This window comes from Rhizophagus irregularis, chromosome 21, assembly GCF_026210795.1.
Source record: "Rhizophagus irregularis chromosome 21, complete sequence".
Classification (NCBI taxonomy): Eukaryota; Fungi; Glomeromycota; class Glomeromycetes; order Glomerales; family Glomeraceae; genus Rhizophagus; species Rhizophagus irregularis.
Genome location: NC_089449.1, coordinates 492794 through 508120, shown reverse-complemented (window position 1 = coordinate 508120; position 15327 = coordinate 492794). Strand labels below are relative to the sequence as shown.

The 15327-nt window shown below is 26.7% G+C and overlaps 4 protein-coding genes across 4 annotated transcripts; all 4 read left to right on the top strand.

Annotated features, from left to right (window-relative positions):
• Positions 1 to 80: 80 nt before the first annotated feature.
• On the top strand, positions 81 to 1009 carry OCT59_013538 (uncharacterized protein; the record flags this gene model as incomplete). Its single annotated transcript, XM_066141591.1, has 6 exons — positions 81 to 162; positions 240 to 294; positions 391 to 407; positions 491 to 530; positions 597 to 670; positions 747 to 1009. The coding sequence occupies 6 exons, from the start codon at positions 81 to 83 to the stop codon at positions 1007 to 1009; spliced, it is 531 nt and encodes a 176-aa protein (XP_066001717.1).
• Positions 1010 to 1493: 484 nt separating this feature from the next.
• Positions 1494 to 5451, top strand: OCT59_013537 (uncharacterized protein). Its single transcript, XM_066141590.1, has 8 exons — positions 1494 to 1546; positions 1726 to 2324; positions 2423 to 2765; positions 2841 to 3009; positions 3085 to 3366; positions 3435 to 3569; positions 3667 to 3821; positions 3899 to 5451. Exons 2-8 carry the CDS (start codon positions 1739 to 1741, stop codon positions 4731 to 4733), a joined length of 2505 nt encoding a protein of 834 aa, XP_066001716.1. The 5' UTR covers positions 1494 to 1546; positions 1726 to 1738; the 3' UTR covers positions 4734 to 5451.
• Positions 5452 to 5603: 152 nt separating this feature from the next.
• Positions 5604 to 12757, top strand: OCT59_013536 (uncharacterized protein). Its single transcript, XM_066141589.1, has 33 exons — positions 5604 to 5768; positions 5883 to 6014; positions 6090 to 6547; positions 6633 to 6892; positions 6972 to 7095; positions 7181 to 7393; positions 7477 to 7606; positions 7686 to 8237; positions 8311 to 8527; positions 8605 to 8811; positions 8892 to 8922; positions 9003 to 9086; positions 9158 to 9236; positions 9314 to 9405; positions 9471 to 9585; positions 9658 to 9854; positions 9920 to 10000; positions 10092 to 10109; positions 10207 to 10317; positions 10407 to 10462; positions 10547 to 10640; positions 10722 to 10814; positions 10888 to 10954; positions 11029 to 11083; positions 11157 to 11209; positions 11283 to 11396; positions 11470 to 11552; positions 11633 to 11701; positions 11773 to 11843; positions 11919 to 11943; positions 12015 to 12124; positions 12197 to 12346; positions 12452 to 12757. Exons 1-33 carry the CDS (start codon positions 5678 to 5680, stop codon positions 12594 to 12596), a joined length of 4377 nt encoding a protein of 1458 aa, XP_066001715.1. The 5' UTR covers positions 5604 to 5677; the 3' UTR covers positions 12597 to 12757.
• Positions 12758 to 12978: 221 nt separating this feature from the next.
• On the top strand, positions 12979 to 14248 carry OCT59_013535 (uncharacterized protein; the record flags this gene model as incomplete). Its single annotated transcript, XM_025312440.2, has 4 exons — positions 12979 to 13557; positions 13636 to 13816; positions 13880 to 14136; positions 14210 to 14248. 4 exons carry the CDS (start codon positions 12979 to 12981, stop codon positions 14246 to 14248), a joined length of 1056 nt encoding a protein of 351 aa, XP_025189750.2.
• Between the last annotated feature and the right edge of the window lie 1079 nt (positions 14249 to 15327).

Here is a 15327-nt window from a genome sequence, read left to right as displayed (position 1 = left end):
TCCATAACCAAATAACACGTGTAATACATACAAACAAATTAAATTTATAAGTCAAAATTAAACTAAACATTTGATTAGAAATGAATTCCGCTAAAACAGCGTTAATTCTTTGTTGCTGTTTAATCGGAATATGTATCATCAGGATTGTATCTTTATTACTAGGTGATTATTATTATTTATATTAATTTCTTAAATTTGAAGAATAATATCTAAAATAATAATTTATATTAATTATTTAGCAAGTATTGCATTCTCGAGAATCTTGAGAATAAAGAATGATATTTACAATATTATGTTAGTATATAATAATCATTGCACTTTTGTTAATTCGGTTTTAAATACTTTGATTATAACTAATATAATTATTTCCTAAATAATAATTACTTAAAGTTGGGCTGTAATAATGTGTATGTTCTTTTTTTTTTAATTATATAAAACCGCAGTTATTTATAATATGTGCCCAGTTGATTTCAAAATCTTTTATTTTTAGTTCTCTTGGTATTTTCTGACATTGCAGTGTGTTGGAGTCCGTGAGTAATTATTTTCGTGTATTTAATATTCCTATCTGATACTCTCTAATTAAAATTTTCATCTAGTTATTTTGGATGGGCTGCTCAACCGATAGTTCTGACGAAATTAATCCTGAACCTATGGGAAGTGGTAGTTTTAGGCGAGTTTCACAAGTTAAGTTTGAATTATTATTGGGAACCCTCAGTCCCTCACTAATGAAACCTTAAAATTATTAGTCTTATCCTATGGAATTGGATGTCAACCTAAAGGACTTTGTCAAGTTAATGATATTTTTAAAGTATTCATAACTTCATGTGATTTGTTGTGTTTTATTTGTATTATTAGTGAAACATTAGTACTACCCAGGTGTGGAGCATTAGGAAAAAATGATAATTCAAAAAACCCTGTTCCACCAGTAGAAGACAAAATTGTAGGAGGAAATGAAAATATTAATAGAGGAACTGATGAAATTACCATTCCAGATATAGATGAAGTTTAGTGTTGCCTGCCGAAATAGGCGGAAGGTTGCAAGCTCTGGCTCAAAATCATTTAAAATTATAATAGTTGTAAATTAGGTACATCATCTTTCAACTAACTGTAATAGTGAATTAAATAAAATATGAACTTTTATTAAATAAAATACATTACTTGGTTTATTATTACATAAAAATCATAAGACACGAGTTTTGGGTTAATAAAATCTCAATTTATTGGATTAAAATATCTAATAAATTGGGTTAAAATTGTTACATTGTGAAAAATAATTTCTAAAGTAAAGATTAATAAAAGTGTAATTAGGGGTTGCAATTTAGGTTTTGTTAGTTTCGGCGCCTTAAAATTATGAATATTTATCATGAACCTAAAAGCATCAAAAATATCGCCTACAACTTATAGCCTATTAGCTTATAGGACATTGTAAATCAAGATCTGTGTAACGTATGCAAAAAATATGAGACGAAAAAAAAAAAATTTTTTATCAAATAAAATCTTGCTCTTTTCAATTTTTTTTGTCATTTAAAGATTTGAAGTAATTGAAGTAATTTTAGTAATTTTAAAATTTGTTTTATTTTATCTGTTATTTCTTATTTTACTTAGTTTTTTTTTGATTTTTTTTCTTAAATTTATTCGTTGTTTCCCTTTTTAGAATAGATGTCGGATGTCGATGTAAATTTCATTAATTGAGTCAATATTCTTTAATTTACTTTTTTTTTACAGGATACTTTAATAGATGCCTACACCGACAAAATCAAAAAAGATTGCTAAATCTTCATCAGTAACTAAAACAATGCCGAAGAAAGTATCACCACAAAAGTCAACTCAAAAATCAATCTCAATTAAATCAGCTCCAAAAAAAGATGCTATGAATAATAAGATTAGTAAGAAAAATAAAAAGTATTCTAACGAATCTAATAATAAAAAATTAAAGTTGAAAGAGTCATTGGACGAAATGGATATCGATAACGGCAATTTATCGGATGATTCGATTAATTTTGAAATGATCGATATTAATGAAGATGATTTAGAAGAAGAACTATTTAATTTGAAAGAAGATTCTTCAGAATATGTGGAACTTGATATTGAAGATGATAGTGATATCGATGATCATATTGGTGATAATGATGAATATGTGAGTTTAGGAGATGATATTAATATTGGGTATGAAGAATTATCGGATGATGATGATGATGAGGATGAGAACAAGGACAAGAACAGAGATAAGGATGGGAATAGGGATGAGGATAAGGATAGCGATGAGGAAGATGATGATGAGAAAGAAGAAAAGAAATCGAAACGACAAAGAATTCAGGAAATTGGTAATGATTCTCGCAACATGCTTTAACTCTCATTACTTTTTTTTAAAAAAAAAAATTTTCAAACTCTAATCAGACCCATTTTCTATTTAACATGATAGATTATAATGTAATTAAGTTAGCTTTTCAACGTAAACCAACAGTCACGAAAAAACTTGATCCGGCTTATCATTTAGGACTAAAAGAATTATGGAATCAAGTACGAATAAAAAATATTTCTAAAGAAAAAAGAAATAAATATATGGGTGAATTATTTGAATTAATGAAGGGTAAAATACCCGAAATATTATTTAAAAATGATACTTCACGTATTATACAAACAGTACTTAAATATGGTACAAAAGAACAAAAAAAAATCATTGTTGATGAATTGGAAGGAAAATGGTTAGAAGCTTCAAAGCATACTCATTCTAAATTTGTTATTTGTAAAGTTTTAATGTATTGGTGAGTGTAAATTTTTTTTTTGTTTTTAAAAAAAAAATTTATTATATTTATTTATTCTAAAAAAATATTTTTCAGTTCAGAACATAGAAATAAAATTATATCAGAATTTAAGGGAAATATAGCAAAACTGATTCAACATACAGAAGCTCGTAGTGTAATTCTAGAAGCTTATGAATTACTTAATGCAAGACAAAGATCCGCTTTAATTCAAGAATTTTATGGAAAAGAATTTTCTTTGTTCAAGGTATTAATTTGATCCATTTAATTATCTTTCGCAATTAGAGTATGGTTTGGTGATTTTTTTTTTTGTTTAATATAGGAAACACAAGGATTAAGTATTGAAGAACTTATAAAAGAGAATCCTTCGAATAAAGAGAGACTTCTTGAAAATCTTTCAAGAGAGATAGAAGCAATAATGAAAAAACCTGATTTAATTGGATATATTATACCGCATCATATTATATTGGATTATTTTAATTATGCCAATGAGAATAAGATACGTGAAAAAGTTGCTTTAATCGGAGAACATATACACGAATTCTTACATACACGTGAAGGTTCTCGTATAGCGATGATGTGTTTTTCTTATGGAACTGCAAAGGTATGCTATAAAAAAAATCATCTTTATTTGTTATTATTAATAATTAAATTTTGTTATTCTATTTATAGGATAGGAAAATTATGTTAAAAGCCATGAAAGATTATATAGAAAAGATATGTATTGAAGAATATGGACATTTGGTGTTATTAAGAGCATTTGATGTTGTTGATGATACCGTTGCCGTATCTAAATATATTATTGAGGTAATTAATTTTAGATTCTGTTGATATATTATCATATCGCTTTATGATATTATTTAAATTTTTTAATATTTACTTTGGATTTATAATTTTTAAATAGCAAATGACTAAATTGAATAAATTAGGGAATATTATTCAAAATAAATGGGGACATCGTGTAATTTTATATTTATTAGCTCATAGGACCAAATTATACTTTAGCAATGAAACATTACGTTTACTTGCTCAAGGTGATGATATTCGTACGAAGACAAGGCACGTTATTTATATTTATTTTTATTTAATAATAATATTTTTATATTAAAAAATCTTTTTGTAAACTAAATCAATAGTAAAAAGGATCCTGCTGTACGTGTAAATGAACTTTGTAAAGCAATTTCACCAGCACTAATAGATTATGCACAGAATAATACTTCCACAATGTTCTCGTTTACTTATTCGACTCAAGTTCTTTGCGAAATATTGTTACATGCTGATGGAACTTTAGATCAAAAGAAACCCATCTTAGAAAATATTGCAAAATTAGCTAATAAAGATCCAAATAATGAAGAAGCAAAAGATGATCATATTATGTTATCTTACATTAATCGTACTCTTAAAACATTAGTTCATGGAAGGTATTGGAAACAACCTAGGCCACAAAAAAATCTACAAAAAGATGAAGATATTTCATCAAAGAAAGATGAATCACCACAAATTAATTATGATGAAAAGGTTGAATTACATTTCGCTCCAATTTTATTTGATAGTATTAAAGAATATGTTTTATTTTACGCGTGTCATCTTTCAGCTTCATTTGTAATATTAGCTTTATTAGAAGATAAAGAGACCAATAAGGATGTTAAGGAAGCATTATTGAAAGGTTTAAAGCAAATCCGAAGGGCAGCTGAAAAAGATAAAAAATCTGGTGCAAATTTAATATTAAAAGAATTAGAAAAGGAAGGAATCAAATTAGAATCGAATGAAAACAAGAAAGAAAGTAAGCAAGTTATCGAAGAAAGTAAAGGAACGATTAGAGATGAGAATAATAGCGGTAAGAAAAATAATGATAAAAGTAATACCGTTTTTGAGAAGGTAACCAAAGGAAAAGATAAGGAAATTAAGAAAGAGAAAGGGATTAATAATGGGAATAAAAATAATAACAGAGGTACAAAGAGAAAAAGATAAGGAAATATTTATTTATATATATATTATTAATAAAATTCTTTTATTAACTTCATTATAAATTTTATTTGTGAATAAAAAATTTCTTAAGTAAATAGAGTGATAATAGTCAAATTAGAACTAGAAACTTGAACATTAATATATGAGCAGTCATGGTCAACCCTAAATTTGTTCCTGAGAAAATTACTAACTTATTTAGCGTCTTCACTGAAATATTTTAAATGATGGTGATAAAATAATCATAATCAACGTTAATATTCTTTGCTTTGAACTAATCCTATAAAAGAATTCATTGATCCTGAACTGCTAAAAAATCAATTTACACGATCTTGAGATTGTAATATCATGAAATCTATTGTACCTCTGTATGAGCGAAAACAAAGGGAAAGGTAAAATATTAGAATTCTGAATAATTTATCCAATATCTTGAGACAGATATTAAACCTATTTACCGGTAATTTAAAATAGTTACTTATTTAATTTAAAAATAAGAGGTTGACTTAACGTGTGCTAAACAACTAAGTAGCTAAATAACACAACGATCGTTCGATTTCACCTTTGTTTTTTCAACTAGAACAAGATCATTTCTATTAAAAGGGGTATTCCTTTTTTTTCGCAAAAATTATAATACAAAGTATACAAAGTCTAAAATTAAGAATAAATTTATTTGGAATAAATAATACACAGGATGAATAGCAAGACTTTATAAGGTATAAATGCCGATCATTATGGTTTTTACGATCACGTAGTTTAATCACCGATAAAAACGGCAAAACGAGCATAATGCAATTTGTGATGGTACGTGATGATCTTTCCTTTTTTTGTTAACTTGAGTAAATATTTATTTGGCTAGTAAACAATCAAGCCAAATTTTTATATGTTTCATTCCACAACTCTCTCTTAAAAATTTTTTTTTTCTTAATTTTTATATATATTTTTTAATCGAGATGGGTTCTATGAATTGGAGTATAGAAGAAGTAAAGTCTTGGCTTGCTAATACTTTACAACTTGATGAACAAGTTGTAAAGATATTTGAAGGTAAAAAGATAAAAAAAAAATGTATACGTGGCATATACATTATGTATATATAATTTTGTATACATATTTTTCTGAATTGCTCCTTATTATATATATATTTTTCCGAATGTTTAGAAAATGAAATCAATGGTGAGATATTATTAAATCATATAACGGACAATATTCTGTTAAACCGCTTGGGTGTCATATCATATAATTCTAGATTTAAAATATTAAATGGGATACAAGCTTTACAATTGGAAAATGGTAATGTTCAAAATTTCAAAACAATTTGTGTTTATGAATTACAAATAATAATATTTTTTATGTTTATTATTATAGAAGGAGAACTTCAAATTGTTCCTTTAGTTTTACCTGCATCAACATCATTTATATTTGAGTCGCCAAATGAAGTTAATGATCGAGATCCTAATAAATCAGTAGAAAATAATATTACAAATCTAACAATTGATGATGGTGAAACTTCTGATGTTATTTCCAGTGAGGAAGAATATGATAGTGATGAAGATAGGAGTGATCTTTATGAGGACAATGATGCATTGTCTAAGGATGATGAGGGAGATACAATAATGGAAGAAGATGATAGGGACAATGACATTGAATTAAATAATAAAAAAGACACTTATGAATCAAATGAAGTTTTCCTTTCCAAGTTTCATGTTATCAGAGCTGGAAAAGATATGATTTCAAAGGAAGAGGAGGAGAGAATCTTATCACTACGAAAAGAGTTTGGTTATGCAACAAAGTGGATGTATGCAGAAGATGATGAATTGCTCCCGGTGCATATTATATTTTAAAATTATTAATTATTTTGGGATTAGTCTTTACAAATTCATACTTAAGCACATTTTTCAATGTTTATAGGTTTATGGTAATAGTGATGATGAAGAAAAATGTTATTTAACAAGTGATTTTGAAGAAGAAATTATGGAAGAAGAAAGAATATTGGCCAAAAAGACAGGAAAATGGTCACCTCCTTTCATTTATGCAGATTCAGAAAACAAAGACTATTCTTCTAGTGATGATAGCATTACTTCAGAAACAAGTGAAGATGAGGAATCACAAATCGATCATTTAATTAATTTATACATGACAAAAGAGAGAGAAAAATGGGACGCTACAAAGTAGATATCAAATTATTAGAGTTTATTGTAAAAAAAAAAAGAGAGAAAAAAATATTAAAACAAGTTTATTCTTTTATAGAAAACCACAACTTGAAAATAGAGCTTATTATTATTGGTCAAGATACTATCCGAGGAAAAAAAAAACTGAAAATATAACTCGAATGTCTACCTTACAACAAGATTTAAAACATTTAAGAAATGAGGTATTATGACAATTTATAATATTATGTTGTATTGACTATTGAGCTTTAATGCGGTAATTGCGTATACTAAATTTTGTCAATTTAGCGCCTTCCTCAATTAATTGAACAAGTTAAATCAAATCTTAATACAGTTAAAAAATTAACGCTAGAAAAACCTTCAGTAAGACGTGCGTGTGGAGCGTTAGATATGACTTTGCATCAGGTATTCAAAATCGATTGGATATTGGAGCTCTTGATTAGACCAGAAGTTCCACAGAAGCCTGCAAAGATTCCTCAAAAAAAGAAAGAAATTAAAAACGTAGATAATGTTGAAGTATTTTTTAACTTTATTTATTTATTTTTTTTGTTTATTTAATATACAATATAATTAAATTGTTGTAGGTGAATTCAGATGAGGTTACTGATGATCATGAAGATGAAGAATATGATTCAGATTTCATTGATGACTCTGAGCCAGTTGACATGGATACTTATAATTCGGAATGGGCAGAATTATATGGGATTCCTGCACGTAAGCCTCCTTTATGTAAATATACAAATAATTATGAATTTTATGATCTAATTATAAATTTTATTTCACGATTTTTAAGTCACCATTGAAACGATGAAATTACCGGATTTGCCTAAGGTTACTAAAAAGTCAAATGAACAAGTAACAAAGGATAATGCAAAATTAACAGACGAAACTGTTGCAAATGTCAATTCCGAAAAGTCTCATACTTCTGATAAATCGAGCGAATCAAATGTGCTTGAAAATGACATATTAGCTTCATCACCCGAAGTTAAAAATATGCAATCTGCTGTAGACGTTGCTATTAAAGTAAATTCATCTTCGGAAGAAACAAATTTGGTTGTTCCTAAAGTTGAAAAGCCACCTAAAGAGCCTAAAGATGTTTCAGCTGTTAGTAAGCCACCCGATATTATCATTGTAGAAAGTGATACAGAAATTGCAAGTGATATGGAAATAGATGATGATGAACTTAAGGTCAACAATAGTTCTAAGTCTGATATGCCCAAGGCTGTCGTTCCTTACGCTCCACCAAAAGACTTTAATTACACTGATGATGATGATATATATGAAGAAAAAATAGAACAATTACATCATCAAGTTGATGCTGCCTTCCTCAAATATAACATCCAAGGTATGCATAATTCAAAACTGCTAAATATATATAATAATTTTAACGTTCTATTTTTATCCCTTTTTTTATCTAGAATTGTATGATCAAATAGTTGAACTTTCAGTAAAACTGGCTTTTGATTGTGATCAGGAGTTTTCAGATCAGCCAGTTTTGATGCGTATATTTAATGAATTCAGAATGTATTTGTATATATTATGTAGAAGTGATAAGAATTGTAAACTAAAACCAAATAGTAAAGAGGCTTTCGAAAAGTATTATATTTGGAGGAAAGATTATGTTACGAGCAAAAGGTTTGAATGCAATTATTTGCGTTATAATCGATTGTTTATCTGTTTAACAGCTTTAATTTAATGTTTGCGTTTTAAAGACGCACAGAAATTGAAATGAAGAGTGAATCCCAGATTGCAAAAAATTATGTTGGAGATAGTGAAGATGAGGATTCCGACTCTGACAGTTCTTACGAAATCAAAAAAAAATCTAAACGAAGAAAGAGAGCTAAAGAATCAGAAACCGTTATTGAACAGCGTAAGGCGAGAAGTATGCTTGAGCAGGATTATAGAGACAGATTTATGATGTAAGTGATATTTATTTATATATAGGAATATATAGGAATATCGTTAATTATTGATACTGATGTTTATATTAAATAAATAGGCAATCAAAACTTGTAACTCCTTCTGAAGGGGTATAATTATTCGCATTATATCTTATTTGTTAGACTTGATATTCAATTTGTTAAGTAATATGTTTAACATCCCATTGTAGGTAGTTATTAATCTTGGACATCATGAAAGCGAAGATCATATTTACATTCCCGATGTTTTGGGCAGCAAATTGAAATCACATCAGGTTCGTAGTTAGATTCAATTTTATTCAATTTTATTTGTTAAACCAAGGAATTACTTATAATACTAATTTAGATTGAAGGTGTTCGATTCTTATGGAAGAATATAATAATGTTCAATAAAGGCTGTGTTCTTGCGCATTCGATGGGATTAGGTAAGTAAAAGAATCTTAAAATATTTTTATTGGTATAAAATTTGGTTAATGTGAATTTATATTTTATTAAATGTTAGGAAAAACGTTTCAAATTATAACATTTTTATTCACATTGGCTTATCATATTCGAGGATATAAAAATAATACAGTAATACCTGATCATCTTAAGGTAAAATATTTTTGTTCGTAAAAGTTTTATTACGTTTCATTTATATAACATTATTCTCATATTAGGTATTCAGGATTTTAATTCTCTGTCCAAAAATTGTTGTTGATAATTGGGAAAATGAATTTAATTACTGGTTAAAGGACGTGAATAAAATATTTAAGATACATAAATTTAATAGTGGTAAGTTATTTGTTATATCATTAACCTTAACTCGGAATATTTTAATTTAAGTTATCTAATTTAATTGTTTAGAAAACAGCCTTAATCAGCGTCATTCTACTATTTCTTTATGGTTTCAAGAAGGTGGCGTGCTTTTAATTGGGTACGAAATGTATAGGCATCTCGTAACACAAAATTCACCACACAGAGATGAATACAATAAATTCTTCTTGGATCCCGGTCCATCGTTAGTAGTTGCAGACGAAGGCCATATACTTAAAACGAAGGATGTAAGTTGGGTCATTTTATATATAAAAGTAGAAACAAATTATAATTATAATGAAACTTTTTTTAGACAAAACTTAATGATGTTCTTAGGGGTCTAAAAACTCCAAGTCGAATAATTTTGACTGGATCACCTTTACAAAACAATTTGGTAAGGCATAATAATCCATTCTTATTTTAAATTATAATAATTTTTTTTGTGTATGATAATTTGACACTTATATTCTCATTTACTTTTTTAGGTTGAGTATTGGTGCATGGTACGTATTGTTGAACATTTTTTAATGAACATAAAAATATATAATATATGGGGTTACATAGGATTCCTTTTTTTTTTGATTTTAATTTTGATTGCAGATACAATTTGTATGTCCCAATTATTTGGGTGAGCTTGAAGATTTTAGAAAAGTGTATATGTTACCTATTCAAAATGGTTTGTATAAACAAGCCGATCCTGCGGATCAAAAGGTTGTTCCATTTATTTATTTTTGCCCTTTCTTTATTTTTCAATATATAATATAATTAAATATTACGAATATTGTATTAATGCGCTATAGCTTTCAAGAAAGATGCTTTACGTTCTTGGCAATATTATTGAAGATATTGTTCATAGGTAGCTAGCTGTTTAATTATCAGTTTGAATTCTTTTAATATAAAGAAAAATTTTTTAAATTAACGTTTTCGGTCTTTATTATAGGAAAAATGTCAGTATTTTAGAACAGGATCTGCCTACAAAAGTAGAATATCTTATTTCTTGCAGAATGCATGGACGTCAATTAGAGATATATAAGGTGTCTTATAATACTTTATACGATGTATTTTAATTTATTACATTTGAGTTATCATGCTTAAACGTTCTTGACATTTACAAGGCTTTAATTGATGCATTAAAAAGTGAGGGGGGGCCGAATATACAATATTCACATCTTTTAGGTGTTATATGCAATCATCCTGGAATAGTCTTGGTATGTGCAGAATACATTTAAATTCTTTAATATGCTATCTTTTTCATTTTTATTAATTTGTTAATTTATTTAGCCAAGCCTTGATCCAAATAGATACGGAAGTTACAAGGTTAAGGAGAGCAAAACAAAAGAAAAAATTGGTAATTATATCGTAAATACATAGTTAAGTTGCTTGATTATGTTTCTATTAGTAACCGAACTATAATATTAAAAGTTATAGATTTGACAGGCGAAGATGGTGAAGTGACCGCAATGGAAGAATCAAAAATGTATTTTATGATTATTTTATTCGTTAAAGGAAAAAAAAAAATTTTTCAATAATTTATTTTTTAATTTTTAAAGGATGCCAAGTACCGTTCGAGAAAATATTTATAATATCGTGAGCAACATGAAAGGTTTGATATATTATATTATATTATATATTAAACATGAAACCTTAACTAACTTTACGTTATAAATTTTTTAAAGATTTGGATGTTATTTCTGAGAGCTGTAAAATGGAAGTGTTGATGAGGATTTTGGAGAAATGTGAATTAAAAAAAGACAAAGTACTAGTTTTCTCTAAAAGTATTCCAACTTTAGGTAATTTTATTATTTAATTAAATTTTTCTTTATTTTTGAAAAAAAAAAAAATTTTTAAATTTGTATATTATAGATTTCATTGAAAAAATAATACGAAAATGGAAACCCGACAGTGATTCTCACTTTATGCGAATAGATGGGAGCACGGCTTCTTCTGTGAGTTCGAATAGGATTAGATTAATTTGTAATTTTGGTCTTAAATTTAACTCGCAATTGTTTTATCGTTTCTCTTATAGAACCGGCAAATGTTAATAAAAGATTTTAACCGTACTAAATTATGGCGAGTCGCATTAATTTCGGTCAGGGTAAGTATTATTTTATTTTATTATCTTTTTATTTAAGTTTGATTCGTAAAACCTTATTAATTTTATTATAGACTGCCGCTTTAGGTGTCAATTTAGTGGGAGCTAATAGGGTTATTTTGGTTGATGGTGAATGGAACCCAAGGTAGGTGCTATTTAATAATATCCATTCCGAGATCTACGCAAACATTCATTTTAATTTTTTAATATTATTTATTAGCCATGCGGAACAAGCCATTGGCAGGGTAAACAAAATATAGTTACTTGTAAATATTGAAAGTTTGGTTTCGTGGTTATTTATTTTTTCTTAACTTAGGCATACCGATATGGTCAAACGAAACCTGTATTCGTTTATCGATTGATAACGGCTGGAACATTTGAAGATAAATTATTCAACAATTCAGTGCATAAAATGAGCTTATCAATGTAAGTTTATATACTGATTCTATCCTTTTTTTAAGCAATTAATTCTCAAATTTAATTTATTTTGTTATATAGTCGAGTGGTAGATCAGAAAAATCCAGAGAGGAAATTCACGCGAGAAGATCTTAACGCGAGAATGTTTATCACACCCGATCCTAATATGAAGACTAAACTACCAGAACATATTAACTATGAAGATGATGTACTGGTCAATGTTACTAAAGAGTATGTTTTAAATATTTTTATTATATTTTTTCTTTGCCACATTATGTTGTTGTTTTTTTTACTAACTCCTAATATAAAATATTTAAAATATTTATGTAAATTAAGATATCGAAATAATATTATTGATATTCAGAGGGTTTCGTCTTTCTTTATTGATGATTCTCAAGATTTTAATGAAGAGGATCAAAGACATGCTCAGCAATTATTAATTGAAGAAATTGCAAAATTACAATTACGAATTACAAATTAATTAGTTTATAGAGTTTTTGTGACATAACACACTATTTTGTAAATAAATCTAATTAATAATTACATTTGGGCATGTTGAATGAGTTTTTTTAATATACGTTTAAATATGAATCAAAAGGACAAAAGCAAATTAAACGGAGTTTTATTAAACTGCAACCTTAATTTGGAATCAATAGATCACATGATCAAATCAATCGGTCATTAGGACCTAATGGGGTTAAGATATCCGTATCCGATATCAGTCTATTAAAAACTATAAAAACATTAATCGACTAACAATAACACAATATCATTGATGATCATTTCATTAATTATAAAAGCCAACCATTTCGCAACTTCATAAATTTTTTTTTTATTTTTTTTTTAACAGTTGGTTTTCGACAATGGAAATACCAAAATATAACGGAACTTGCCATCCTAATGAATATGTTAAACAAATGCGTGCCTATTGTAAAATAAATCGAATTACGAGTGAACCTGATATACTTGAATTATGCATTTTAATGATAAATTCAAGTATTTATATTCCGGAAGGAATTGATAATTTGGATAAACTTGTTAGAGCACTTAGTTCACATCCAACCTTTAGCATTTTTAAAGATTCCTGTAAAAGAAAATTACAAGTAATGAAATATATTCCCGAGGAAGAAGGAAATTATACTGCAACATTCCTTGCCGATTTTCGTTCACTTTGTAATGATGCGGAAATTTATGATCATAAAGAAATTAAAAATTTACTTTTTAGTACATATTCATCAAATGAATTCTCAAGAAATGAATTCTTGAAAAGTGTGGATGGTGTTAATTCGACAGATAAAATATTTAAAGCGTTTAGCGATGTTGTCTTTGACGAATTAAAAGTAATTAAATATGGTTCTTTAATTACTTTAAAACATGTTTTAACAGGAAAATATTTATCTAGTTGTAAAATGAAATATCAAACAGGTTCTAAACAGCAATTAGTAAGTATAAAATTTTTTATTATTTAATTCATTATTTAATTTATTTTACATTATTCAATTTTCCATTTTTTATTTTAGGTATTTGCTGGTGAAAGATCCAATGAAAAATCAAATTTTTCATGGTTATTAAATTCTTGTAATTCCTATCAAACTGATAAAATATTTTATGGCGATGACGTATATTTAACTCATAAAGCAACTGGACATGAGCTATATATAGAAAGATGTTATAAATCTCCTACAACTGGATTTGCAGAAGGTATTATTACATAAATATTATTTAGTATATTAATTATTAATTATTAACTAATTATTTTTATAGTACATTGTAGAAGTGATTATTATTATTCTACTTTACGTTGCAATACAACAAAACATAATAATACACCCTACGTGAAGACTGGTGATATAATTACTTTAAGAAGTTCTGATTTTTCTTCGGATTATTCCGATGAAGCTGAGAACTTCGATAATCCAGATAATTATATTTTATCTAGTCATAATTACAGATTTGGAATTGGGAATAGAACTTTTCAAGAAGTCGTTGGGCATAGGGGAAGATTCAATGGAAGTGATGAGGTATTTTATAATTATTATTTATATATATTTTTTAATTTATTAAATATCTGATTTTAATATTTATTTTATACAGTGGCAAATTGAACTTATTGATCATAATTATAATATTTAGAAATATTTTCATTCAAAACTATTTTCATTCAAAACAAATGAATTTATTAGCTTAATCATATATTTAATATATTTATTTAATTATTTTACTTACATATGCATTACAAATCATATCATTAGAATAAAATTAGCAATTTTTTAAATTATTTTTTACCTTTTTTTTTCTCAAACTTTTTAAATATGGAACTACTAAAATATACTTGTATCGTTCATCCTGAAGAATGATTACAAACTTGCTATTTAAAAGAAATTGAAAATAAACAAAAAAATTTTAAAAATTGTAAACTCATGATAAATTCCACCATAATCACTTCTTTTAATAAAATGAATTCCTTAGATGAATTTATTAAATCTTTTTAAATTACATACCATTTTTTTAAAGATTCTATATTTTAATCAATGAAATATTATGAAAATTTTACTTTTATATTTGACAATTTTAGATTCATTTTATAATAATGCTGAAATTAAGAAATTTAACTACTTGCTCATTCAAGTGAATATTTAGGAGTGATTTATGAAAAGAGTAGATACTTATTTAGTAGACGAAATATTTAAATGATTTTAGTGAAGTTATTAGATGATTTTGCAAATGAATTTAATATTTTAAACCATGTTGCCAAATAGGTTTGGAAACAAAGTGTATGCATTACTATTTAAATAATATTTATTTTAAGGTATTTACTGGTGAAATGAAGTGTAAATGCTTTATAGAAATATATTTGTATTGATATTAAACATAATAGATTATTTTATTAATTTACTTATTTTTAATGTACGTGTGACTTTATTTAACGATGAAATCATGTTATACAAATACTATCCGAAAAATATTTTATGATTGAAACTTTTATTTGATTCGTAAAGCAACCGGACTTAATTTGAATATCCTACAACTAGGCATTCAGAAGGTATACATATATTTTATACTTAATCATATTTTTTTTGTGATTTAGTGATAAATTCAAAAAATTTTCTTGAGTGTAGGAAGAGGTGCCTATTTCAATTGTATTAATCCAGATCCAACAAATTAAATACTCCTTATGTAAACGAAAGATAGAATGTAGTGGCTATGTTTTA

What these genes read in the sequence shown, in the direction of transcription:
- OCT59_013536 (XM_066141589.1), top strand. Translation starts at nt 5,678, where the DNA reads ATGGGTTCTATGAATTGGAGTATAGAAGAAGTAAAGTCTTGGCTTGCT. An exon ending in CCTCAAATATAACATCCAAG is followed by an intron (nt 8,238 to 8,310) that starts GTATGCATAATT and finishes TTTTTTATCTAG; the next exon opens with AATTGTATGATCAAATAGTT. An exon ending in CTGGTCAATGTTACTAAAGA is followed by an intron (nt 12,347 to 12,451) that starts GTATGTTTTAAA and finishes ATGTAAATTAAG; the next exon opens with ATATCGAAATAATATTATTG.
- OCT59_013537 (XM_066141590.1), top strand. Translation starts at nt 1,739, where the DNA reads ATGCCTACACCGACAAAATCAAAAAAGATTGCTAAATCTTCATCAGTA. An exon ending in ACAAAGAATTCAGGAAATTG is followed by an intron (nt 2,325 to 2,422) that starts GTAATGATTCTC and finishes TTAACATGATAG; the next exon opens with ATTATAATGTAATTAAGTTA. An exon ending in AAGAATTTTCTTTGTTCAAG is followed by an intron (nt 3,010 to 3,084) that starts GTATTAATTTGA and finishes TGTTTAATATAG; the next exon opens with GAAACACAAGGATTAAGTAT.